At 37.4% G+C, this 25,549-nt stretch overlaps 1 protein-coding gene across 1 annotated transcript in view; it reads right to left on the bottom strand.

Moving 5' to 3' along the window:
* Positions 1-16,146, bottom strand: part of DDX46 (DEAD-box helicase 46) — a 58,421-nt gene extending 42,275 nt beyond the window's left edge. Inside the window, exons 1-5 of the mRNA XM_027849200.1 lie at positions 15,994-16,146; positions 5,794-5,982; positions 2,613-2,753; positions 1,056-1,152; positions 85-250 (exon numbers count right to left, since the gene is read on the bottom strand). Coding sequence (XP_027705001.1) covers positions 85-250; positions 1,056-1,152; positions 2,613-2,753; positions 5,794-5,982; positions 15,994-16,010 — 610 coding nt within the window. The 5' untranslated portion in view covers positions 16,011-16,146. The remainder of the gene's footprint in view (positions 1-84; positions 251-1,055; positions 1,153-2,612; positions 2,754-5,793; positions 5,983-15,993) is intronic.
* Positions 16,147-25,549: the final 9,403 nt, after the last annotated feature.

The raw sequence follows: 25,549 nt of genomic DNA, 5'->3' as shown, positions 1-25,549 counted from the left end.
ACCTAGCACATAGTAGGCTCTTAATAAATGTTTTACTGATTTGAATTACAATCTGGCTGTTAAGTCAACAAACTAAGAATATACCATCATCATCTTCAAGGCTCCATTTTTTCCCCTGCTTCATCTCCTCAATTTCTTTTTTCAGTTCTCCTATATTTTCCATTGCTTTTTTACGCTGTTCTTCCCTCCATTTTTCCACTCTCTCTTTCCGTTTTCTCATTTCTTCTTCCAACTTATTCTGGTCAAAGTTCTAAAATAGAAAAGAGTTGATAATTATGCTTCATGTGACATATACCAACTGAGTTCATAAAATAAGAAAAATATTGGTACACACTGAAATCCACAAGTAAACTGCTAAGTATATATCAGGAGCATGTTATCCATACTAAATCAGTTTTTTTTAAAAAGCCTTTTCCACTAAAGAATCTGACTTTAAAGTTCAAAGAAATTTACCAGAGCAGTTTCACCTAAATTCAGATTTGAATCATACTCTATTAGGTATGCATTCTTCTCATATTTATTCCACATAAAGCTCCATTTTCCCACTACAAAGCTGTGAGTAAACCACAATTATCCATATGAATGAAAACGAAGTTTCCATACATGTCATCTATCCAACAAGTAAACTTAACTCTTAGTGCTAGAGTTTCCTACATCAGGTAACTATGATCACTTCTGAAAGAAAGAAGCACAGCACCATTAAAGTACTTAAAAGATTGCCAGATGCTAAGACATAAGCACTGAGCTGAAATTAAAAGACCCAGGTTTCAAACCTAGCTATCCCAATTTACTAGCTTTTTGGTCCTAGACAATTCAAAAGTCTCTCTGAGACTCAGCCCCCTCATCTGTAAAAGAAGAGAGTTGGAGTAAATTACCCCTAAGTTCCCTCCAGCTCTATAACTATGACCCTGTGATCTTGGTGACACCAAACTAAAATAAGCTCTCGTTCTAAATTTCTGAATATCTCTGTACAGGAGTGAAAGACAAATTCTTTTTTGTCTTGTCAATCTGGAAGCACTTTAATAACACTTTTGGTTATAAGTTAGTATACATACGCTAACATCTTTTTCCTTTTCTTCTTCCTTGTCATCTTTTTCTTTTTTCTTGTCTTTGGAAACATCTATACCATCTGTTTTCTCTTTAGACCTTGACCTGAAAAAAGAGAAGATATGTTAATCTGAGACCAACTGTGTGCTTTTTGGGACATTAAGATGAAAATGCTTTCACACGTTTACATATCAAATTTCCAAGCAGTTAAATAAAGATAATATAATTCAAAGGCCAAAACCAAAGTTTTTACAATCTTCTTTCTAGAAATGAATGTCTCAAATCTGGCCTCAAACACTTGACACTTACTAGCTGTATGACCCTGGGCAAGTCACTTAACCCGGATTGCCTCAACCCCACCCCCAAAAAGAAAAGAAATGAATGTCTATTATTTGTCTACCAAATACATTTAATAATGCAGGCAAAAAGAATTAGAAGTGATGAATCCATATATATCAAATATATATAATTAAAGGTTTTACAACCTGTCATAATGAAATTAACATCAACCACCCTTACAAAGAAAAATAAAAAGCATAATGTAGTAGAAGCAATATTAACTAGGGTCTATGCTACATAAGGTAGGCTACCTTTTCTCTAAACTACTTTGTTACCAAGGCTTGATCCATCCAGATTAGTTATAATCTGTTGATGCAGCCTTCTACTTGCAAGCGCATAAAAAAAGCTGGCCCATTATAATGTCAGTAACTCTCACATCTGATGGATATCCTATTGCTACAACTGTCATCACACTTATCTGACCCCACTCTGACCAAATATGTTTCTATATAGAGACAAGAGAGGCTCTGTCTACATGATATTGCTTTGGATCTTTGTATCTTTTCCATGCTAATGATAAGTAAATCTCCTTTTTGTTAAGTGCTAGACGGTATAGAAGTGTCATCTCATTTTAAGTCAAAGATAGTTGCTGATTGCTGGCTCACTCATTTTGGAAAACAAGAAGGAATTATCCAATAAGTGTCATCAAAGTGTTCACTCTGTAATCCTGCAATTCCACTATTTGGTTTAAACTCTACTGACATGGGGAAAAAAAGGACTCATCATAGAAAAATATTCTCAGTAGCACTATTTGTGATGGCAAAAAGCTGAAAACAAATTATGTACACAATGATTAGGAAAACAGCTGAAAAATTACAGCATACGAATATAATAAAAAATTAGCTGACAACAAATATTAAGAATTCAAAGAAATATGGAAAGACATGAGATGAAAGTTTAAAAAAAAGAACCAAAAATAAGCACACTGAATGCAACTGTGTAAATAAATGCAACAAAATTCATGTTAAACATCTAAGATGACTTTGTTCAAACATGCTTAGTTTATTTTCGTAAGTGGCAAATAAAAAAGAGCATATGATTACATATATAATTATTTTCAATCACTTTTTTGTTTTTATCATGCTTATCTGGTCTTTTTGTATTTTTTCTTCTGTTCTTATTCATGTATTTTTAATATTAGTACTTTTCTGATAGACAGCAAAAGTAAATGTTAAGAGAAAAAAATCCTGTTCCTATCCTAGAATGATGCTGGATGTTGATATTACCTATTCTCTGCTTTCTTATTTTTGCCAGGACTAGATGATCGTGATCTCCTTCCTCGGCTTCTGCTTCTTGATCGTCTCCTGTCTCGACTTCGAGATCGTCTCCTCTCTCTGCTTCTCTCTCTTTCTCTACTTCTTGACCGTCTAAGAAAGGGAAAAATCATCAATTTAGTATTATGTCATTTGAAACCTATGGTTATTTCGGATCTCTTTTTTACAATTCTGTTAAAACTGTAATGATTCAGAGAAGGCTTAGCAAACTGGACAGAGAGTTGGCCTTGAAGCAAGAACAGCAGACTGGGTTCAAGGTCTCTGATTAGACTGTGAGCTCCTTAAGGCCATGAACTGTCTTTTGGCTTTGTTTGTAGGTCCAACTCTTTAGCACAATAACTGGCATCCAGGGGGCACTTAATAAATACTTAGTGATTGATGTGTTTGCACGCAGTCTCCCCCATCAGACTGTAAGCTCCCTGAAAGCAAGGACTGGTTTTTTTTTTTGGCTTTGTATCCTCAGACTGTAGTACAGGGTTTGGCAGACAGTAAATGATTAATAAGAGCTTGATGACTACTGTCATTGACACTTTCTAGCTGTGTGACCTTGGACAAGTCACTTAATCTCTCAGTGTTCTAGACAAAACTTTAAGACCAGGTTACTGAGAAATCTGCATTAGTTGAGGGAGTTTCTTCACCTGGGAATTTCCTACACCAATGAAATCACAAATACACTCTCTTTCCCTTCCCTTTAATGAACATCAGTGAGTATCATGGGTAAAAATGATAGTTTTAATGACACTCAACTAAACAAGAAAGGATCAAGTGAAAAAAGCTAACTCATTATTATATCTTTTAAGCAACTAGTCAAGAAAAAACCCCAGCATATTCCCTTTATCCCCAATCACAGTCAAGAAATGTCTATAAAAATAGCTCACTATCATTATTATTATTATGCTTATTCCAGTGCTAGTGTTAAAATGGATTAAGGAAGGGATCCTATGGCAAATCAATGACAAATCCTGTCAATGACAAGACAAAGTAAAAAGATTTTGGAAACTACAGAAAGGAAAGTAACACTATGCCTCAGTCAGAAAATTAAACTGGCTCCAGATATTTAGGTCATATTGACCCTTCTGGGGAAGGAAAAGTTGAGAGAGAGTTAGAGGCCTAGAAACAGACTTGCAGAGCAAAGATATAAAAGCACATTGATAGGATGGAAATAAAAATTGTTACTGTTAGCAGATTTTATTCAAGCAAAATAAGGCTATGAAAGTACACAAGTATTAATATGACAGTATTTGTCAGCATTTAATGAAAATGATCTTTGATAAAGAAAGATAATATGGGGGCTGCTAAGTAGTGCAGTGAATAGAGCACAGGGTCTGGAGTCAGGAAGATCTGAGTTCAAATCTGACCTCAGACATTTACTAGCTGTGTGACCTTAGGCAAGTCATTTAACTTGTTTGCTTTGGTTTCCTCATCTGTAAAAGAAGAATAATAATAATAACACTTACAAGTTGTTATGAGAATCAAATGAGATAATAATCTTAAGTGCTCAGTACAGTGCCTGGCACAATAGTAAGCACTATATAAATGTTAGCTATTAGCTATTATTAATTATATTAATAACTCACATCTATATAACACTTTAATATCTAATTGGATCAGAATGCTTCACCTATTAGAAAACGAAGTATAATGGAGTGATCTCACTCTCCTTCCAAGAGAGGGAGGTAGTCAGTAAACTGGAATAACAAAACCAAACTCTTGGGGCAGCTAGGTACGAAGTGGATAGAGCACTGGCCCTGGATTCAGGAGGACCTGAGTTCAAAACCAGCCTCAGACACATAACACTTACTAGCTGTGTGACCCTAGGCAAGTCACTTAACCCCATTGCCTAACAAAAAAACAAAAACCAAAAACAAAACAAAACACCAAACTCTTCATATTCTCCATGTTCCAGTAGGACCCTTAAATCTGATTAAAACCAAGCTGCTGAGAAAGACCTGCATTGGTAGGCTCTTATCCACCAATATAGTTTTACTCAGTAAATTACATTACAATGTAATTTACTCAGTAAGACACTGAGTAAATGTTTGTTGAATTGAACTGAATCCAGTCATATGATTGAATGGGAAGGGAGGAGAGGGGGAGTGGCAGTGCATGAGGCAACTATATCAGGAGGATTCATTCAAAAAGCATTTATTAAGTACCTACCCACCAAATACACAGCATGTACTTGACGATGGGGATATAAAGATTAAAAAAGGCAGTCTAAGCACTCAAGGACATTAGACTCTAACAAAGAGATAAGACAGGTATACACATAAGAATGATAAAAGGTAGGCTATGACAGAAACAAAGTGCTGTGAGAAATTTTGACGGAGAAAATACCTGTAGCTAGTAAGGAGCTAGACAGCCTCTCTTAGAACACAGTTCTCTCCAGAATCTTCCCACAAATAACACTTATCATTGCCCCTTCCTCATTTTGCCCATCCAAATCTTACTTTTCTTATAAGACCAGTTGCAAATTCCATATTCTTTATGAACCTTTTCCCATACACTCTTCTAACTCTAAATTCCCCCAGCTCTTTCTGTCTCGACTACTAATTTAGCAGTTTAGCATTACTGTATTCTACACAAAGTCCTTGCTATTATGGAATGATAGGTTCTGAAGTTTCCTGATGATGGATAAATCCCTCCCTTTAACTTACTCATCCCTTTATCTATAAATAAGATGGAAAGGTATGAAAGATAGAAGGAGAAGGGTTAAGGGAGAAGAGTCTTGTATAATAGCAATATGTTGACATACTGCTTCACCAATCAGCTGTGAATGACTTAAATAGACTTAAATTTTTAAGAGTTTCTTATCTAAAAATAGGGACTAACTAACCCTCAAAAATCTACAAATAATGGGAGATTCTGAGCTGGCAACTTGCCTAATCTAGGCACAGGAAGCCCTAGATTCAAATTTCACCTCTGAACAGGTCACTTCACCTCCCAGTGCTCTAGGCAACTCCCTAAGTATCCTATAAGTTGTAGAGAAGTTACAGACCTGCCCTGGTAGATGAAGTTTCCATACCTGGGAGTTCCCAATACCAAAGAGCTAACAGGTCCAGTCTCTGTCCCTATAGAGTAGATGCCATTTAACTTCAGTTTATCACATCTTATCTGAAATATCACCACCTACCTCAAGCGTTTTCTGTCTCGGGATCGAGACCTTCTCTTATCCCTACTTCGAGATCTTTCTCGCCTTCTATCTCGGTCTCTGCTTCTTGAGCGTCTGTCATCTCCACGTTTAGTTCTTTTATCAGAAGGAGAACGACTCCTAGATCGGCTTCCAGATCGACCCCGGGATGCTGATCGTTTCCTGTAGTGCCTACAGTTTTAACAATACAAATTAATTACATTTACTAAAACCAAAGCATACAAGTAAATCATTAGAAAGAACACTTCTTTTTGGCATGAATTGTAAAAGAAATGGGGACCAGAGAATGAACATGTTAGGATTTGTTTATCACATAAGCATGTATAATCAATAGAGAGAAATATCATTTTGAGAAGGAAGCAATCAAATAGAATTTATACAACCTGGACAGTTTCTGAAAGCATTAAATTAACAGTAATTGGTAATAATAATCCATACCATTTTATGACCTAGAGTACAAACTTTTTTTTTGCTTTTGTTTACATATATCAAATTTTGGTTTTCTTTAGATTTAAGTTTATAATAAAAATTCTTTTTATGAAAACAAAATAAAGCCCCTTGATACTATGTTTTAAGGTTTACAAAGTGCTTTTCTCATAACAACTCTGTGAAGTATCATTCCTATTTTACAAATCAGAAACAGAAGGCACCTAAGCAAGGGAATTTAAACATGAAAATTATCATTGTCCTCTACCATATAAAAGGCAGTATGGCTTTGTGGAGAAGGTTGGTCTTGGAGACAAGAAGATGTGTCTCTAAGGCACACTTGCTATAAGACCAAATTACAACCTCTCAGTGCCCCAGTCAATTTTTTTTAAGACTCTAAACTACAGAATTAATGACCTACATTTGGTGTTGAAGTTTTTACACAGTTACCTATATTGATGGAATCACAGATAGAGAGCAGAAAAAAGATTTTTTTTGAAGATTTAAAAAAAGGACAAAAATGTAGAAGATGAGATGTTCAGATAAGACAGAAGACAGGCATGATACAATGAAAAGTACAATGGAAAGCAATGTGAAATTACACTTTTTAAAACGGTAACTAAAATATCCATACTCTTTGACCCAGGTATCTTAAAGTTATGTACATTACTATAATGAGATCAAAGACATAAAGAAATGTCCCATATACACCAAAACATTCACAGCAGCACTTTTTTTGTGACAGCCAAGAACTGAAAACAAAGTAAGTGCCCAGCGATTGGGGAATAGCCAAACAAATTATAGTACATCAATTTAATAATATGGAATATCACTGCTACTGATGTAATAGAATATTATTGAACCATAAAAATGATGCATATGAACAATTCTGAGAATTACAGGAACTAATGAAAATTGACACAAGCAAAACCAGGAAAACAATATATGCAAAGACTACACCAATATAAATGAAAGAATAAAATATGTAATTATAATGACCAAGTTTAGTACAAGAGAGGAGAAAATTCAGGGCCTTCCTTTTTGCAGAGGGGGGGAAGATGGCTGTAGGTCATCAAATATACCATCAGGTTTATTTCTGTGGCCAGTTGTGCTGAATTGTTTAATCTTTCTTTTTAAATCTCTGTTACAAGAGATAGTTCACTGGGTAGGGGAAAAGGGAGAAAAATAGAAATTAAGGTGATATAAAAACAACTATCAATAAAAAAAAATTTTAAAAGAAAAATACACTGAAATATTTTATTTTTTAAAGAAAAGAACACTGAAACACAAATCAGGAGACTTGATCTGGTATGAGTTCTACTACTATGCTACTATGGCAGATCTCAATCTCACTGGGACCAGTTTCTATTCTTTAAAAATGTGGGGGTTGGTATAAATAATCTCTAAAGATCTTCCCAGTTCTAAATCCTACTTACTTACCACTGCTTTAAAATATACTCAGTATCATTCAGTACTTCTATCCATCTTTCCTAAATTGTAACAGGTAAAGGGGATACAAACACAAAAAAAATGAAACAATCCTTACTCTTAAGGAGCTTACACTCTATGGAAGAAGACAAATAGGTATGTAAGTATACAAATTGATCTATATTCTAATTGATTAGGGAGCTGTCACCAATAGAGATTTCAACCCATCAATACCTATCCAACTCTTAAACCATCCATTTGTCAGCCTTCACTCTAAACCCACTGGAAGCCCATCTCTTCTCCTCATCATACAATTCCCTGATGACACCACTTACTCAGTCAACAACCATTTTTTAAAATGCTTGTTATATATGCTACATACTATACTAAGTGATATGAAAAATAACAGCCCCTAATCTCAAGGAGTTTACATTCTAACAAGGAAAAAAACATAAATAAATAGACCCATATGAGATACACAGAATAAACAGTAATATTAGAGGGAAAGGCTCTGGCAGTTCAGCTAGGAGTTAAAAAAAAAAAAAAGGCTTCCTATAAAAGGTACCATTTGAGCAGAGTCTTGAAGGAAGCCAGGAATTCTAAGAGGCAAAAGTTAGTAGAAAGAGAATCCCAGGCTTAGAGGACAGTAGGAAGGTCAACAGTAAATAGAAAAGCAAATGGAGGAGAGGAAGGGAGAAGAAGGGCAAAGCCAAGATGGCAGAGAAAAGGCAGCAACTCGCCTGAGCTCATCCCAAAACCCCTCCAAAGACCTTTAAATAATGCCATAAAACAATCCTGGCACAGCAGAACCCATAAAAGGATGGGTGAAATAATTTTCTGACCAAAGACAACTTAGAAGATCAGCAGCAAAGGTCTGTCCCACCTGGGTGAGAATGGAACACAGTCCAGCACAGGCCACATCAAAGCAGACCCACCTCCAACGCAGCCCCAGCAAACCAGGAACAGGCCTTAGGAGCCAATGAATCAGCAGCAACAGCACCTACTTCTGGAGTGTACAATCCACAGATGGTAAAGGGGTCAAGCAACTGGTCAGAAGGAGATTACAGGGGTCTCTTTGCTAGCACTGAGGAAGGATTCTGCTGCTTTGCCCATACTCGGATCTGGATCACAGTCCTGGGTGGCATTCCCAAGGCAAGTAAGAGCACTAGCACACCAGAGCTTGCAGCCCCAGTGGATCAGGGACACTCCTCACAGCTCCAGACAAGAATGCTTGTGGTTGCTCGTGGACCAGAGCACGGGCCAGGAGGGTAGTAAACACACCTCTCCTTAGATCACACCACCTTGGAAAAATTGAAAACTTATATAGGTCCCCACAAGTAACTCTGAAAACCGGTACACAAAACCCCTGAAGTTTGGGACAGTGTACCCTCCACCCTGGAAGCAGAGTCCTACTTTCACAACAAGTTAAAAGTCAAGAAATAGGCTGGGAAAAAAATAGGCAAACAACAGAAAAAAATTTTGACCACAGACAGTTACTATGGTGACAAGGAAGATTAAAACACAAATTTGGAAGAAGATAAAGTCAAAGCTCCTACATCCAAAGTCTCTAAGAAAAATATGAATTGGTCTCAGGCCATGGAAGAGCTCAAGAAGGAATCTGAAAACCAAGTAAGAGAGGTAGAAGAAAAAATGGGAAGAGAAATGAGAGTGATGCAAGAAAATCACAGAAAAATGAGTCAACAGCTTGGTAAAGGAGGCACAAAAAAATACTGAAAAAAACAGTATCTTAAAAACAGACGAAGCCAAATAGTAAACAAGCCAGTGAGGAGAAGAATGCCTAGAAAAGCAAAATTAGCCAAATGGAAAAAAAAAGAGGCACAAGAATTCACTGAAGGAAAAAACTCCTTAAAAGGTAGAATTGGCCAAATGGAAAAGGAGGTACAAAAGCTCACCAAAAAAATAAATCCTTAAACATTAGAATTGAGCAAATGGAAGCTAATGATTTTATGAGACATCAAGCAACAATAAAACAAAACCAAAAGAATAGAAAAAAAAAAGATAATGTGAAATATCTCACTGGAAAAACAGCTGACCTGGAAAATAGATCCAGGAGGGATAATTTAAAAATTATTAGACTACCCGAAAGCCATGATCCAAAAAAGAGGTTAGACGTCATCTTTCAAGAAATTACTGGGGCAGAGAGGTGGCACGGTGGATAGAGCACTGGCTCTAGAGTCAGAAGGACTTGAGTTCAAATCCTGCCTCAGACACTAGCTGTCTGACCCTGGGCAAGTCACTTAACTCCAATTGCCTTACCCCCCCCCCAAAAAATGTAATATATGAAATTATCAAGGAAAATTGCCCTGATATCTTAGATCCAGAGGGTAAAATAGAAATTGAAAGAAGCCATTACCTCCTGAAAGAGATCCCAAATGAAAACTCTCAGGAATATAGCCAAATTCCAAAGCTCTCCGGTCAAGCAGAAAATACTGCAAGCATCCAGAAAGAAACAATTTAAGTATCGTGAAGCCACAGTCAAGATCACACAAGATTAAGCAGCTTCTACATTAAAGGCAGAGGGTTTGGAATATGGTATTCCAGATGGCAAAGGAGCTAGGATTACAAACGATTCACCCACCCAGAAAAACTGAGCATAATTCTTCAGGGGGAAAAATGGACATTCAAGGAAATAAGAGGATTAAGTGACTAGCTGTGTGAACCTGGGCAAGAGTGTAAGTCTCTTCCACAAGGTTTTATTCTCTACAATGTTCTGGAGCTTGATGTAATCAATACAGTATCACCTGCAAATTAGAGCATCTAAGGGTTCTCATCATCCATAAGAAATCCCTTCTCAACTTGGACTCTGCACAGGATCTTTTTTGTCACAGTGGCTAGTTCTGTAGGTGATCATACATCTCCCTGTTTTATAATTTGCCAGATTCTTGTTATCAGAGTATCACTGAAAATAGCCTCTGCTGTTGAATCTTCCAAGGAATCTTGTTATGAGCTTGATATATGGCTGGAAGACACCTTGTTATAAAATAATCTATAAGGTGATGTTTTTTACTGTGTATACACAGGCATGTGTGTGTACGTGTAGTAATCAATAAACAAGGAGTAAAATGGGATTTCATAGTCTTTACATCTTTTAGTTAAATGTGAAATGGTAAAGATCTCACCCATACTAATATCACTTGTGAAAATTGAATAAAACCCTCATTAAGGATGCCCTCAATTTATATACAGATGGTTCTCACAAAGATTGCGTATAAACTGGACCAATCTAGACCAATAGTTACTGATGTTCTCAGAATCACTTTTTTTTTTTGGTATTATAACATCTGAGATATTTTCCATGTGTTTGGTATCTTCTCCTTCATGTATTTTGTACATCAGTCCCTCAACACTCTCACAATTGCATCACCTCTAGCACAGATCTCTTCTATATATTGTTCACCTATATACTTTGGGTCTAACTGGCTGCTTTTCCCAGCTTTGTTCTCTTCAATGCCATTTCTATATCTCCTAGAAGCTCATCTGAGACTGTGATGTTAGGACCAAGTATAGTGGTTCTACTATTTTTGATGGAAAAAAAGTTTATTAAAATGGTTTTAATAAACTTTTTTTCCATTTTTCTTTTATTTACAGTCTTCATTCCAGTTTCATCCTTGAATGCTCTTTGGATGACACTGATTAGCTGGACAACTTGCTAGACTTTCTTTAAAATGGTTTCTCTCCATTGTTTGCATTTTTCAACCATCTTTATAAGATCTTACAAGCAAGTTTACTTTCTAATCTAGTGCATCCTTTGATAGCCATCTCTTCCCATTTGGCAAGTCATGTTTGCTAACAAAAGTACATTTGGGGCTCTATAAGTCTCCTTGTTGTGACAATTAATCTACACTGATTAAATTTCTGGATGAAGTTATTATAGTCAGTGTTGTTATTGTGGTTGTCTATTTCCCATGAAACAAAAAATATATAAGCATATACAGAATAAATAAATACAAATAGTTAAATACAAAGTAGTAAGGGAGAGAAGACATTAGTATTTGCAGAAATCAGGAAAGGTTTTGTGTGAGAAGGTGGTGCTTGAGCTGAGTCTTGAAGGAAGTGAAGGCTTCTAAAAGTGGAGGTGAGAAGGAGTGAATTCTAGGAATGAAGGACAGTCAGAGTAAAAGACAGAGGTGGGAGACACAGTGCTGGATATTAAGAACAGAGAAAAGGCTGGCTAGACCAAAGCGTGTGGAGAATAATGCGTAATGAATCTACAAAGACAGGCTGGAGTCTCATGTTGTGAAGGGTTTTTAAGGCCAGGTTTTACATTTTATATTAGAAGCAATAGGGAGTTCATCAAATAGGGGAGTGACGTGGTCAAATCTGCACTCGAAGAAAATCACTCTGGCAGACATGTGGGGGATGAATTGGAATAGGGAAAGACGTGAGGTAAGGAAACCAATTATGAGTCCACTGCAATCCTCCAGGAAAAAAATGATGAGTACCTGAGCTAAGGAAGTGGCTGTATAAGTAGAGAGAAAGATGTTCGTGGAAGTGGAAAAAGCAAGATCGGGCAACTGACTGGATACATGGGGTAAGGAAGAATTAGAAGACGAGGACAATGTCAATTTACAAACTTGGAAGACTACAGGAAAGTACATTTTATTATAGACAGCTTAGCAATTTGCCAAATGACTTACTAATATTATTTTTAAAATGTGATCATGAGATCTACATAAATTCTATTGTGTGGCTAATACGTAGATTCAACTACAATTGAAGATCATCCTGCCTATCTGATAACAAACTAATAACCAGGTCCAATGCCTTCCACTGAAATTCATACACTTAAAAATCAACACACTTTTAAAGAGACATAATACAGTATTAATACTGTCTCAGAGGACTCATCAATAAAATGGGGGTGATTATACTTCTAATACAAAGTCATTTTAAGGCTACAGAGGAATAACATAGGTAAAGCATTTTGCAAACTTCAAAGTACTATGTGAATGTCCACTACAATAATTATCATTATAAAGGAGAGAAGGCCTCAGAAATGTTTGGGAAGCTTGTTATCAATAGATTCAAGAAAGCACCTCTTCCTGTTTTTGGCAGAGATGGGAGACTATGAGTATGGGACAATGTCAGGTTCATTACATATGTTGGTTAATTCTAAGGTACTCCTTTCCTACCCCTCTTCTTTATTATCTGCTATAAGAAATGACTGTTGGGAAGGGTGAGGTGAAAGAACACTGGGAAATGTAGGTGATGTAAAAAATAAAAGACATCAATAAAAATTTATTTTTTAAAAAGTGAATTTTTCTTTCTTACTCCTGTCCTTTCCTCCATTGACCAGCCTTATGAAGTGGGATATAACATTCATTCATAGTAACTTCACTGAGCATTTACTATGTACATGGATAGCATTATACAAGTCAATCAGCAAGCATTTATTAAGCAATTATTACAGTCCAAACACTGTGATAGGTACTGGGGACATGAAGAGAAAAGTTCCCTCAAGGAGCTTACATGGTTAGGGGAAGAACAGGAGGTAAGAACATGGACACAAATAAACACAAAAGCGAGGGGAGTAACAGGGAGAAAATCTGGAACTCAAAATCTTGTGAAAGTAAATGTTGAAAACTAAAAGTAAATAAATTTTAAAAAACAAACACAAAATATAAGTATTTGAGAGAGAAAGAGAGAAAGAAAGAGAGCAAGCGAGAACATGAGCGCTAATAACTAGAAGGAGTCAGGAAATGTTTCATGTAGGAGGTGGCACCTGAGCTGTGCTTTGAAGGAACCTACAGATTCTACAAGGTAAGGAGGAGGTGACACACTCTAGACTAGAAGGACCACTTGTGAACAGAGACAAGAAATAAAAAGCAATATACAGGGAAAAGCTAGCATGCTATTTTGACCATCATGAACAGATAGCACTAAAGAGAAAAATGCCATAAAATAAATCTGGAAAGGTGAAAGGAAGAACTTGTTCAAGGCTTTAAACGTGAGAGTGAAGACTTTGTATTTTATCCTAGAAGCAACAGGAAACCACTGAAGATTTCTGAGTATGGGGAGACAAGGTCAGATCTATATTTTAGTAATATCAATTTGTCAGCTGTGGGGAATGTGGAGAAGGAAGAAGCTGAAAATATGAAGTCCAATTAGGCAGTAATTGCAATAGAGATGAAAAGAACCTGAACTAGGACCATGTGAGTGGAGAGAATGGGACAGCCCAATGGATGTTGTGAAGGTAGGAATCACAAGATTTGGCAAATGTGGGGTTGTGGGGTTAAGGGAAGAGTCAAAAGTGACACCCAGATGGCAAACCTGGGTCAATGGCAGTGTGGTGATGTCATTTACAGGAATGGGGAAGTTTGGGAGAGGTGGAAAAGTATAATGAGTTGTATTTTGGACATCATCAGTTTGAGATGACATTCAAGCAACATGGGCATGCATGGAACTTGGTCTTGGTGTGTTGCGACATCCTGGGGGTACACTCTCTAGTTCTATAAAAACAATTTTTTGGTATTTTGATTAGTATGGCACTGAATAAGTAAATTAATTGAAACAGAATTGTCATTTTTATTATATTGGCTTGGCCTACCCATGGGCAACTGATATTTTTTCCAATGGTTTAGATCTGACTTTGTGTGAAAAGTGTTTTGTAATTGTGTTCACGTTGTTCCTGGGTTTGTCTAAGCAGGTAGACTCCCAAGTATTTTATACTGTCTATATTTATTTTAGATGGAATTTGGGGCACATTCTCAATGGCCATTTCCTTTCCTAATGGTAACGCTCCCCAGAGTGTCCCAGCATATCCAGCCCATGACAGGCAGAGATGCCAAGATTTCTTTTTTTTTTTTTTTTAAGGCAATTGGGGTTAAATGACTTGCCAGGGTCACACAGCTAGTAAGTGTCAAGTGTTTGGTCTGAGCCCGGATTTGAACTCAGGTCCTCCTGACTTCAGGGCCGGTGCTTTATCCACTGCACCCCACCTAGCTGCCCCCAAGATTCCTTTTTTTGCTTTAGTTCTAGGAATCTTACTAAACACCCAATTGTTGTCATCAATTAATCTCAGATGATTAATAACATGTATTTCTCCAATTTTCTTAACTGTTTTTGCTTTTTATTCTAATTGTCCTATTTTACATCACATCTAATGCACGCACCCACTTTTTTTGGTTTACAGTCTACTTTTTCTCTAAGATCAGTTGGTGAACATCCATTTAGCTTGCCTACACAAAAAGATGACTGCACTGAAATACCTAAAACTAAAGCCAGATAAGAGTAGGAATCACTGCTTGTCATAAAGTAATCCAAAGGGGCTAAATAGTCCTCACAGTCCCTAGTTTTACAAGTCCTTTCAATTTCTGCTAGAATACAAGCATAACTACCTTTACTGTTAGAAGGAGCCATAATATATAGTTTTTGACAGGATCTAAGCATTCTGATCTAATCAGGTTTCTTATCCCCCAGATAGCAGAAAGGTTGGGAGCAGAAAGAAAAGGAGAAAATAATGGGAAAACTAATGATGAGTAAAGCCTACCCAACCAAACATCTCTATCTGACATCAGCTCAAATGGTGCACATTGTAAAACTTATATGCTGATTTTCATTGTTGTATCCACATTTTAAATCAGTATTTCCTGAAACAGTCTGAATCATTCATTTAGTAAGTATCACACCATATTCAGGGCCCCAAAGTGGCCCCTGAGAAGAGCAGTGATGAATAAGAAAAGGTCCTTGCCCTCAAGAAGCATAGTCTAGTGGGAAAAACAAAGTATGCAGACACATACCAGTAACACAAAGCAATCTAAGTGCAATATCGTCTGGTAGAGGAAATTATTTCCTTATGATTGAGGTGCCTGGAGAAGGCTTTTCTATTTAATTCACCCAAAAGAGCACTAGGCTACAAGTTGGAGGTACAATGATGAAAACAGTCAATCTGGGCCAACAAGTACCTTAGCCTGGAGAGGCCGAGACTTAAGTGATCCAAGTTAAAATCAGAAAAGTGGATGGGAGGCCAACGGCTTAAGTGAGAGGGGCTGTCGTGGCTTTCTGCAGCCAAGGATCCGAGCCTGAGGGGCCCCGAGGCTCCCACAACTTCCTGCAGTTGGAGAATAACGAGGCTCAAGGCCTCCCGCAGGCCAGAAGGAATCACCCTGGGCCGCCCAGGTCCTGCGGGAGGTCAGGGCCTGGAAACGTGCACGGACCGCGGGCGGGGCCCGCGGGGGCTGCGGGGCCCACCTTACACCGGGGGCCGGACCCCAGGCCTCACAGAGCCCTCCTAACTCCCTCACGCCGCCGCCTTCACTTTCTCCTCACAGACACCTTCCGGAGGCCGCCGCGGGTCCTCCGACTCACCGTGACTCCCGGCCCATGACGCCGCGTCGAGGAGAGGCCGGCGTGTGGGCCACGGCGTCGCTGTTCTCCGCGCTGCCGTACCACTCCGACAGAGATACAAGACAGGGTGCTAAGCAGAGGCAGCAGCCATTATAACGCGGGCCATCGATGACCGGAAGTACCCGCAGCTGAAGCGAGAGCCCACCGGGCGTGACGAGCGCGGCAGGGTGCCACCGCAACTGCACTTCTGCCCCCTAGTGCCCGGAGGCCGCCCCGGCATCCTGCTCTGAGGCTCCTCTGGGAGAGGGGGAGGGGTTCTGCTAGAGACAGAAGAGGGTGTTGGGTCTGTGCTACAAGGAAGATCTAGATTCACCTTCTGCATCTGAAACATACTAGCAGTTAAAAGATGATGGATAAGTATGCAGAACGAGATAAACATTTTTGGACATGGTCAATGTGGGAATTTGTTTTGCTTGACTAGGCATATTTGTTGTTTTTCTTTCTTGGGGAGTAATAGGTGTGGGAGGGAAATGAGAGGGAGGAAAAATGAATGTTTGACAACTGAAAACATAAATAAAATTTAATTTTAATTAATTAATTAGTTAACATACTGTATTACCATGGTCAAATCACTTCTCAATGGCCAAAACAACTAAGTCCCACTTTTTTCCCCTAGAGAAAAAAGGCTAAAAATACAAAGTTGCCATCAGTGGAGCGAGTTTCCACAACAGAAAAAGAGTACGAAGATAAGTTTTTCTGGATTGTACAAGACAGGAAGGGAATAAAATATAATAAGATTGGAAAGATAGGTTGTGATGAGGTTATGAAGGGTTTTAAATACCAGACAGGATATATGAATGTAATGGATTACATGAGAAATGGTGAGCAGGTGGACTTCAGAAAAACCTGGAAAGACTTGCATGAACTGATTCTGAGTGAAGCAAGCAAAACCAGGAGAACATTGTATACAGTAATAGCAACATATTATATATATATTATATGTATATAATCTTATATGTACACAGTTCATTAGCTAATAAGATATATATAACATATATGGTTGGTTGTTGTCCTTTGTGCTCAGAGAGGACCAAAATAATATCATAATGTTGGGGTCAAGGTATACATAGTGTGTCCAACCGTGACTGATCAAACCAACACAGCAAGGTCTAACACAAACAGTCCACATGAACATTTGGAGTGGAGATGTCTCTAAATTTGTGCATCTCACATTTCTGATGACCTCCTTTGTTACACTTAACTATTCTAAGCAATTCTGCTTTGCTCATGGAGAATAGTGCCTTCTTTAATGAGGGCACAGAAGTTCTGTACCAGTGTTTCCCATGACTGGCAATCAATTTCAAAGTTCTTCAGAGAGACCTTGAGAATATCCTTGTATTGCTTCTTCTGACCTCCATGTAAGCATGCACTCTGTGTGAGTTCTCTGTAAAATATTCTTTTATGCAAATGTACATTTGGCATTCAAAAAATATGACCAGCCCAGTGGAGCTGTGCTCTCTGCAGTAGAGTTTGAATGCTTGGCAGTTCAGACCTCAATACCTGGTACCTCATCTTGCCAGGTGATCTTCGGAATCTTCCTAAGACAATTCAAATGGAAGCAACTCAATTTCCTGGCATGATGTTGGTAGACTGTCTAGGTTTCACAGGCATACAGCAATGAGGTCTGCACAAGAGGCCTTCAGTTTGGTAGTCAGTCTAATACCTCTTCTCTCCCACACTTTCCTTCAGAGCCTCTCAAACACTGAACTAGCTCTGGTAATGGGTACATCAATCTCATCATCTATGGGTACATCTCTGAAAAGTATATTGCCAAGCATTCAAAATCTCTCCATTTGCTGTAACTGATGGTTCCACATATGGATGGTGCAGTGCTGGCTGGTAGAGAAACTCTGTTTTCTTGTTGTTAATTTTTAGGCCAAAATCAGCACGAGGAGCAGAGAATCAATCCACGTTCATTTACAAACAAAAAGTCACTCACCAGTTCTCCCTCCACTTTAATCTTGGTTTGTAGCCCTTTAATAATTTACTGTCAGCGCAGTAGCTGAACTTGGTGCCATTTTCATCCTCATTGAAGGAGTCTGACAACATTGCTGAAAACATCATGCTAAAAAGAATGGAGTAAGCACAAAGCCCTGCTTCATTCATTGGTGACTGAAAAAGCTCAAGAGCAACATCCATTATCCAGAACCAATGCAAGCATGCCATTGTGGAACTTATAACATACGTATACAGTGTAAGTGGGAGGTAATCTCCTTAGTAAGAAAGCTAAGAGAGACCCTGATATTTGGGGGAGTTATATAGAGGTTTCAGAATGATGATGTAGTTTTAGAGGTTTTTATGGAGGTTAAAGATTAAATAGAGGGGAGGGCAGATTTGGGGAAGGGATGTTCAGAGTGTACACTGTCTTGGGGTGGGGGGAGTGGAGAGATGGGGAGAAAATCTGGAATTCAAAATCTTGTGGAAGTGAAAGCTGAAAACTAAAAAATAATTAAAAGTTAAAAATATTAAAGACAGGACAGGATGAAGGAGACAAAAGGATTCTTTATGGTTTAAAGATTTAAGGACAGGGCGGGGGGGGACACAGGTTAACATTAGAGACAGGAGAACACAGGATGAGGGAGCTTAGAAGATAAGGAGCAGTTTTGTGGTATTTCAAGATAAAGAGAAGAGACTTTAGGATGCCCTCAAGTTACAGGATTTCCAAAGTACTAGAAAAGCAACCCTTAATATTCTTTTTAATCCTTATGGCACTGTTTGTATCCTAATCAATTAACATATTGATGGCAGCTTGGAAGGAGATGTTGATAATCCAGAAAATTTGACTGAATCTAATGAGATAAAATTTAATAAGGAGAAATGTAAAATCTCACACTTGGGTTCAAAAATTCAATTTCACAAGAATGAGATGGAGGAGGTGTGATCATGATGATAGCAATTTATCTGAAGATAAATAGTCCAATAGTCCTTTTGTACTCTGCCCTGGTCAGACCACATCTGGAGAATTATGTTTAGATCTGTGTGTCACAGTTTAGGAGAAACATTGGTTAGCTAGAGAGCAGAGGGCAACCAGAATTAAGGGTCTTGAAACCAAGACATATGAGGCTTAAGGACCTGGGAACATTTAGCCTGGAGAATCAAAGTTTCAGGGGGAAATCTTTTTTTAAGTACTTGAAGAACTGTCATGTGAAAGACCAAATAGACTTGGCTCTGTCTGGCCTGAGATGGAAGTTGCAGATATAAAAACTTAGAATTTATATAAAGGAATACTTCTTCATATTTAATTATCCAAAAGTGGAATGGGCTGTTTTGGGAGGTAGTGGGTTACTCCTCTTTGTAGGTCTCTTTTAAGTAGAAGCTAGATGAGCACATTTTGGGTATATTGTCATAGGAATTCTTTTTGGGGAATAAGTTGGACTAAATGGTGTTAGGTTCCTTCCAACTCTAAGGATCTGTGATTCAAAGGCATATATTGATTAGTAGTCATGCCCATTTCAAAAGCAGTTTAATTCATTGTTACTTTTGCTTCCATACAACAGTTAGATTATATTTAATCTAAAAAATCACTATCCTATTTATGCAACTGTAATATGTAGTTGGATGAATCTGTTAATGAACATGGACTAACCAAATAAAAAAGCTACTTGTGGTATGGTGAGATTTCATTATGAAATAGCTCTTCCTTTAGGTAGAGAAATGTTGAGGGGGGAGGAGGAACACTTTTCCAAGCAATGGAAATTTCTTTTAAGAAATAGTTTTGTCAGTCAACAAAAAAAAAGAACTAATTTTATCACTTTAATTTCCTTAAACTTTTTTTATTCTGAGCTTAACACCAAATAAATGCTCATTTCCACATACATTGTAGAACAGGAGGGAATTTTATGTGAAACTGTGAATCTTTATTGTATAAAGCAGTGTTGTCAAACTCAAAGGGAAACAGAAGCCACTAACCCATACATAAGGATCTCTGCAGGCTACTTATTTAGTTTTAAAATGTAATATATGTTTTATTGTGTTTTTATTTATTTTGTTAAATATTCCCAATTATATTTTAATCTGGTTCAGGTCACACTTGGGGGGGTGTTGCCATTGTTGGCTACATGTTTTACACCTCTGATATAGAACTTGCTTTTATTTTTTTAGCATATGACAAATTTAGTGTAACTTAAAAAGTGATCCTGCTTATCTGTGATTTCTTCTTTTCTTCCTTCTGTCCTCTTCCATTTTTGTTTTTTGAGACCCTGGCTCTTCCCCAGGTTGAAAAGGAATCAAAGCCCTTGTAACAAATATGCATAGTACAGCAAAATAGATTCCCTTACTGGTTCTGTACAAAAATGAATGTCTCATTTGTATCTTGAGTCCATCACTTCTCTATTAGAAAGTAGGCAACATATTTCATCTCTAGTACTCTGGAACTGTTCCTAAATCTTTCAAAGTTGTTTGTCTTTACATTGTTGTTGTTAATGTGTAAACTGTTCTGATTCTGCTCACTTGACTCAACATTTGAGTCTTCCCAAGTTTCTCTGAAATTGTGCCTTTCATAATTTCTTACAGCACAATGATAATTCATTATATTCTTATACCATAATTTGTTCAGCCATTCCATAACTAATGAGTACCCCTTTAGTTTTTGGTTCTTTGCCTCTACCAAAAAAACCCCAACAAACCTGCTATAAATATTTTTGTACTTTAATTTCTACAGAAAGTACATTTTGTACTTTTCCTTTTTCTTTGATCTATTTAGGGTATATAGTCCTACAAGTAGCATAGCTACTTTAGTGACTTTAGTGACTTCAGTGACTTTGGGGGCATTGTTCTAATTGTTTTTCAGAATGGTTGTTCTACCACAGCTACACCATCAGTGCATCAATATTCCTGTTTTGTCTCAGCCTCTCCAATATTTGTCATTTTCCTTGTACGTTATTTTCACAAATATGATGAGTTATGACATCAGAGTTGCTTTAATTTGCATTTCTCTAATTATTAATGATTAAAAACATTTTAAAATTTGTTGGTAGCTTGGATTTCTTCCTTTGAAAACTGCCTGCTCATATTTTTTGACCATTTATTAATTAGGAATGGCTCTTGCTCTCATAAATTTGAATAATTTCCTTATATATCTTGGAAATGAGAACTTAATCAGAAAAACTTACTGCATGCCTTTTTCCCCAGTTCAGTTTCCTTTCTGATCTTAGTTTCATTGGTTTTGTTTCTGCAAAAATAATTTTATTTTTATGTAATCAAAACTGTTCATTTTGTCTTCTGTAGGCCTATATTCCTTATTTGTTTGTTTTTTTTTTAGGCAATTGGGGTTAAGTGACTTGCCCAGGGTCACACAGCTAGTAAGCGTCAAGTGTTTGGTCTGAGGCCGGATTTGAACCCAAGTACTCCTGACTTCAGGGCCGGTGCTCTATCCACTTCGCCACCTAGCTGCCCCTCTATATTCCTTATTTGGAAGTCATGAACTCTTCTGTTATAGTGCTGAAGTAGAAAGGAGTGCTCGAGGCAGATGAAGTCAACAGGATGCAGGATGCAAGATATGAGATAAGATGCACGATGTGATCAGCTAAAAAAGTGATCAAAGAGGACTATGCATTGAAGGTCCCCACTGTGGACTTAACCTGTGTGCTTTCACAAAGCACCCCCAATTCCAGAGCAACTCTTTCCCTCCCCTCTCCTATTCTCTTTGCTTATCTGCATGATAAAGGCACCTCTGGCCTATCTGATATCCCTGCAACATTTTTGCTCCTCCCATTCTCTTGTCCCCTTTCCATAAAATTGTGTTTAAACCAGGCACCTAACCCAATAATGGCCTTTTGTCTCCTATGAGAAGCAGGGGCCACTCTGCTCCCTTAGGGGAGTGGGGCCTGCTGCCTATGTTTTCTCTCCCACATGGGAGCAGGCCCATTTGGGTGAATCACTCCAATAAATGCCTTTAACTTGGAGACTGAGTGAATTCTTTCAGGACAACATGACCTGCATATCTATTCCTCATTTCAGGTACCACTCTAACATTCTTAGCTCCTCTAATTTATGACTTTTTATATCTAAATCTTACATCCACTTTGCATGACTGTCTTGGCATGTAGCATACTACACGCTAATAACTAGTTGTTGATCTATACCTAATTTCCTCCAAACTTAGTTTTCTAGTTTTTCCCAGCAGTGTTGGTTGAATACTGAGTCCTAACCCCAGCAGCTCAGGTTTTTGGGAGTTAAGTGGCACAGTAGACAGAGTACTAGCCCTGGAGTTAGGAAGACGTGACCTCAAATCCAGCCTAGATACTAGCTGTGTGACCCTGGGCAAATCATTTAACCTCAATCTGTGGGTTTCCCATCTGTAAAGTAGAAATAACAGATAGTACCAGGGTTGTTGTGAGAATAAGATATACATTAAAATGCTTTGAAAACTTTTTTTTTTCTTTGGCAAGGCAGAGTTAAGTGACTTGCCCAGGGTCACACAGCTAGTGAATATCGTGAGTTTGAGGATGGATTTAAACTCAGGTCTTCCTGACTCCAGGGCCAGGGTTCTAACCACTGTACTGCCTAGCTGCTGTGTTTTACAAACCTTAAAGCACTATGTAAACACTATTTATTGTTGAACATTAGGTTCCTAGGTTCATTTCCTTTGATATAAATCTAATTTGTTCCATGGTTCAATCTGTTTTTTAACTAGCAGCAAATGATTTTCATGATTACTGCTTTGTAGCATAGTTTAAGATCCAGTATTGCCAGGAACCCTTCCTCCCTACTTTTTTTAATCATTTCTCTTAAGATTTTTTACTTCTTGTTCCTTTGTACTCTACGAAATACTGCTTTGATATTTTGATGGACATTGTCATAGAATATTTAAATTAATTTAGTATCATTTTCTGGCTTGGACTATACATGGCTTGTTCATATACATGAACAAACTAACATTTTCTATTTATTTATAGAGTTTTTATATGTATATTCATACAGTACCCTTGCTAGGTAGGTAGACTCCCAAATATTTTATACATTCTGTAGTTACTTTGAAGTTTCTCTATCCCTTCTTACTGGGTTTTGTTGGTAATATTCAGAAATGCTTATGATTTATGTGGATTTACTTTATACACTGCAATTTTGCTAGTTGTTTTTTTTATTTGACCTAAGTTTCTCTAAGTATATCATCATATCACCTGCAAAAGTAACAATTGTTGCCTTGCCTATATGTATTCCTTCAATTTTTGTCTTATTACTCTAAGTAGCCTTTCTAGTCCTATATCAAATCATAGTGATGATAATGAATATCCTTGCTTTATTCCAGATCTTAATGGAAAGGCCTCCAGTTTGTCCCTATCAGACTTCTCTTAGTTTCAGATATATATATATTTTTCTAATTCAATTTTATTTATTTTTGGGGCTAAGCAATGGGGTTAAGTGACTTGGCCAAGGTTACACAGCTAGTGTCAAGTGTCCGAGGCCGGATTTGAACTCAGGTCCTCCAGACTCCAGGGCTGGTGCTCTACCCACTGTGCCACCCAGCTGCCCCCAATTCAATTTTATTCTCCCAAAGATTCACATTCACTTTCGCCAATACTCCTTTCAGCCAAAAAATCAATGAGGTAAGAAAAACAAAACACCTGTTACAAACACATGTAGTCAAGCAAAACAAATTCCTTGCAATGGCCACATCAAAAAAAAGTCTCAATCCATACTCTTAATTCATCACCTCTTATCAGCAATGAAGAATATCCATTTCCCTTAAGTCACTGGTTTTTTATTGGAATATAGTTGGATAAAAGTTTATAATAATTTCCTTCAATTCTTCATGAGTTTTCTAGAATTGTGGTTATTGTGCTGATGAGTTAAGTGTTTCAAAGTTGTCTTTACAATATTTTTGTTATTGTGTAACTTGTTTTGGTTCTGCTTACTTTACTTTGCAAAAATCCATATGAATCTCACCATGTCTCCCTGAAACCTCCCTCATTATTTATATACTTCTTACCATTTAAGGAAAGCACCATTTATTTTTTTTTAACAGAAATTAGCATTGCATCGTCAAAAGTCTTTTCATCTATTGACATAATTATGTGTTTTCTACCAGTTATTAATATAGTCTGTTTATAATTTTCCCAATATGTTGTTGTGGCTTCTTTGCTAAAATCTTATTTCAAATTTTTTACCTCAACATTCAGTAGGAATATTGGCCTTTGGTTTTATTTTTCTCTCTTTCTGGTTTAGGTATCCAGGCCATATTTATATCACAGAAGAAATTTGGTAGGAACTATTTCTATTTTTACAAAAAGTTTATTTATTGGAATTATCCTTTAAATATTTGATAGGATTTGCTTGTAAATAAATTTGGTCCAAGGATATTTATTCTGGAGTGTATTTATGGCTTGTTCAATTTTTTCCTGCTGATATATGATTCTTGTTCTAGTCATTTATATTTTTTTTTCATTTTTTTTTAGGTAATTGGGGTTAAGTAACTTTCCCAGGGTCACACAGCTAGTGTCAAGTGTTTGGTCTGAGGCCAGATTTGAACTCAGGTCGTCCTGACTTCAGGGCCGGATCTCTATCCACTGCGCCACCTAGCAGCCCTGTCATTTATATTTTTGTAAATATTTGTCCATTTCCCTTAGGTTGTTGGTTTTATTAGACTACAGTTCAGCAAAGCATCTAATCATTTTATTTCTTCATTTGTTGTGAATTGATCTTTTTTCATTTTTGATACTGGTTTTCTTTCTCTCTTTTTTTAAAATGTTTAGGCAATTGGGGTTAAGGGACTTGCCCAGGGTCACACAGCTAGTGTCAAGTGTTTGGTCTGAGGCCAAATTTGAACTCTGGTCCTCCTGATTTCAGGGCCAGTGCTCTATCCACTGCGCCACCTAGCTGCCCCTCTTTCTTTCTCAAAATCAAATTAGCTAACAATTTATGTTGTTTCTCCCCCTCAAAAAAAGGGTCCTGCTTTTATTTATTCAGTGGTTAATGTCTGTTTTCTTTCAATTTTGGTAATTTCTTCGATTTTCATGATTTCTATTTTAAGGGTTTGAGGTTTTAAAGTTTTGTTTTCTTTAGTTGCATATTCAATTCATTGCTCTTTTCTTCGATTCTTTTGATGATGAAAATGTTATAGAGACATAAATTTATCCCTTAGGATATCTTTTAAGGTTGGTGCATCCCACAAATTTTGATATGCTATCTCACTGTCATTTTCTTTGATGAAATTATCGTTTCTATGTTTTGTTTTTTGATCCACCAATTAGGACTGAGTTATATTTAGCTTCCATTCAGTTCTTAATCCTTTTTCAAAGCCCATTTCTTTAATGTAATTTTATTTGCATGATTGAGTCATGGGTAAGTCACTGTTGTGATCTCTGTGTGACCTTTAGAAAGGTTATGTGGGAAAATGACAAAGAAAACTAGAATTGAGAGAGTCAAACAGAAGAGCTATAGATATTTTGACTGGGTTCCAAGAAAGGGAAACCTCCGATATTTGCCCCATGAAGAGGATGAAACCTTGTGGTCCCAGAGTGGAGCAGTGGTTGGAAGTAGTGGCAGAATGGCATAGAATTCCTGGCAAAGCTGGGAG

This window comes from Vombatus ursinus, unplaced genomic scaffold (assembly GCF_900497805.2).
Source record: "Vombatus ursinus unplaced genomic scaffold, bare-nosed wombat genome assembly UNPS02007284.1, whole genome shotgun sequence".
NCBI classification, from domain to species: Eukaryota; Metazoa; Chordata; class Mammalia; order Diprotodontia; family Vombatidae; genus Vombatus; species Vombatus ursinus.
The sequence above is the reverse complement of the archived record's forward strand: the minus strand, read 5'-3'. Positions and strand labels throughout refer to the sequence as shown.